Source organism: Austrofundulus limnaeus, unplaced genomic scaffold (assembly GCF_001266775.1).
Source record: "Austrofundulus limnaeus strain Quisiro unplaced genomic scaffold, Austrofundulus_limnaeus-1.0 Scaffold2949, whole genome shotgun sequence".
Taxonomy (NCBI): domain Eukaryota; kingdom Metazoa; phylum Chordata; class Actinopteri; order Cyprinodontiformes; family Rivulidae; genus Austrofundulus; species Austrofundulus limnaeus.
This window is the reverse complement of record NW_013955351.1, coordinates 1,063-3,071: the sequence shown is the minus strand read 5'-3', so window position 1 is coordinate 3,071 and position 2,009 is coordinate 1,063. Positions and strand designations below refer to the sequence as shown.

At 42.8% G+C, this 2,009-nt stretch overlaps 1 protein-coding gene across 1 annotated transcript in view; it reads left to right on the top strand.

Annotated features, from left to right (window-relative positions):
- Window positions 1–561, top strand: part of LOC106511578 (FYVE, RhoGEF and PH domain-containing protein 1-like) — a 1,888-nt gene extending 1,327 nt beyond the window's left edge. Inside the window, exon 4 of the mRNA XM_014000336.1 lies at window positions 486–561. Coding sequence (XP_013855790.1) covers window positions 486–561 — 76 coding nt within the window. The remainder of the gene's footprint in view (window positions 1–485) is intronic.
- Window positions 562–2,009: the final 1,448 nt, after the last annotated feature.

Below are 2,009 nucleotides of genomic sequence, written 5' to 3'. Positions count from 1 at the left end.
TCTTAATATTAAGATAAAAAAGTCACTGATGATGAAGAAATAAATAAACTAAATAAACTAATATTATTTGGTTTAGTTTTCTACTGAAGTGACAAAAAAGATTAAGATAAATAATCGGACTTGTCATTCTTTTGCTGTAAGAATTTGAAATACAAACAAGATCAAGTGTTAGGGAAAAATCTTGTGGGTTTTTTTTTGTGTCCCAAAAATGGGCGGGGCTTATGATGATGATGATGATGATGATGATGCAGCCAGTCTGCAGTGACAGTCCAGATGTTTTGTCTTCTTGTGTTTTTGCATGTTGCTGCGTCTGCAGCTGTTGATGTGGCCGTGCATGGTGCTGACACAGTATCACTTCAGTTTTCTATACTTCCTCTTTCTGTGGGCGGAGCCTGAGCATGAGCGTCAGTGTGTTTAGGGAGATTATGAAGCTGTGGGAGTGCTTCTGTTTTGTGTTAAAGATTTCTCATCTGTTCTGTGAGCAGAAAGGAAACACAAGCAGCTCAGAGTGTGTGTGAAATCAGAGAGAATGAGGATTTTGGTGTTTCTGCCGGATCATGAGAAGAGGAGAATTAAATCAGAGGTAAAACAGGCCTTTAGTTTGTGTGCAGACGTTTTTCTGTTCAACATCCTGTTTCACTCACTGTGAAGCTTCTACAGCTGCAGCTGCTTTTATTCAGCTGTCAGAGACACAACGAAGCACGAGTCAGGAACAACATGAAGCTGTTACAGGTCTGTTTCAGGTCTGTTTCAGGAATGTTTCAGGTCTGTTTCAGGGCTGTTTCAGGTCTGTGTCAGGTCAGTGTCAGGGCTGTTTCAGGTCTGTTTCAGGGCTGTTTCAGGTCTGTGTCAGGTCAGTGTCAGGGCTGTTTCAGGTCTGTTTCAGGGCTGTTTCAGGTCTGTTTCAGGTCTGTTTCAGGTCTGTTTCAGGGCTGTTTCAGGTCTGTGTCAGGTCAGTGTCAGGGCTGTTTCAGGTCTGTTTCAGGGCTGTTTCAGGTCTGTTTCAGGTCTGTTTCAGGTCTGTTTCAGGAATGTTTCAGGTCTGTTTCAGGAATGTTTCAGGTCTGTTTCAGGTCTGTTTCAGGAATGTTTCAGGTCTGTTTCAGGAATGTTTCAGGTCTGTTTCAGGTCAGTGTCAGGACTGTTTCAGGTCAGTTTCAGGAATGTTTCAGGTCTGTTTCAGGACTGTTTTAAGTCAGTTTTAGGTCAGTTTCAGGTCTGTTTCAGGTCTGTTTCAGGTCAGTTTTTGGTCTGTTTCAGGAATGTTTCAGGAATGTTTTAGGTCTGTTTCAGGAATGTTTCAGGTCAGTGTCAGGACTGTTTCAGGTCTGTTTCAGGAATGTTTCAGGAATGTTTCAGGTCTGTTTCAGGAATGTTTCAGGTCAGTGTCAGGACTGTTTCAGGTCTGTTTCAGGTCTGTTTCAGGTCTGTTTTAGGTCTGTTTTAGGTCTGTTTCAGGTCTGTTTCAGGAATGTTTCAGGTCAGTTTCAGGTCTGTTTCAGGTCTGTTTCAGGTCAGTGTCCAGTCTGTTTCAGGTCAGTTTCAGGACTGTTTCAGGTCAGTTTTAGGTCTGTTTTAGGTCTGTTTCAGGAATGTTTCAGGTCTGTTTCAGGAATGTTTCAGGTCAGTTTCAGGTCTGTTTCAGGTCTGTTTCAGGTCAGTGTCCAGTCTGTTTCAGGTCAGTGTCAGGACTGTTTCAGGTCAGTTTTATGTCAGTTTTAGGTCTGTTTCAGGTCAGTTTCAGGTCAGTTTCAGGAATGTTTCAGGTCAGTTTCAGGTCTGTTTCAGGTCTGTTTCAGGTCAGTGTCCAGTCTGTTTCAGGTCAGTTTCAGGACTGTTTCAGGTCAGTTTTAGGTCTGTTTTAGGTCTGTTTCAGGAATGTTTCAGGTCTGTTTCAGGAATGTTTCAGGTCAGTTTCAGGTCTGTTTCAGGTCAGTGTCCAGTCTGTTTCAGGTCAGTTTCAGGACTGTTTCAGGTCAGTTTTAGGTCTGTTTTAGGTCTGTTTCAGG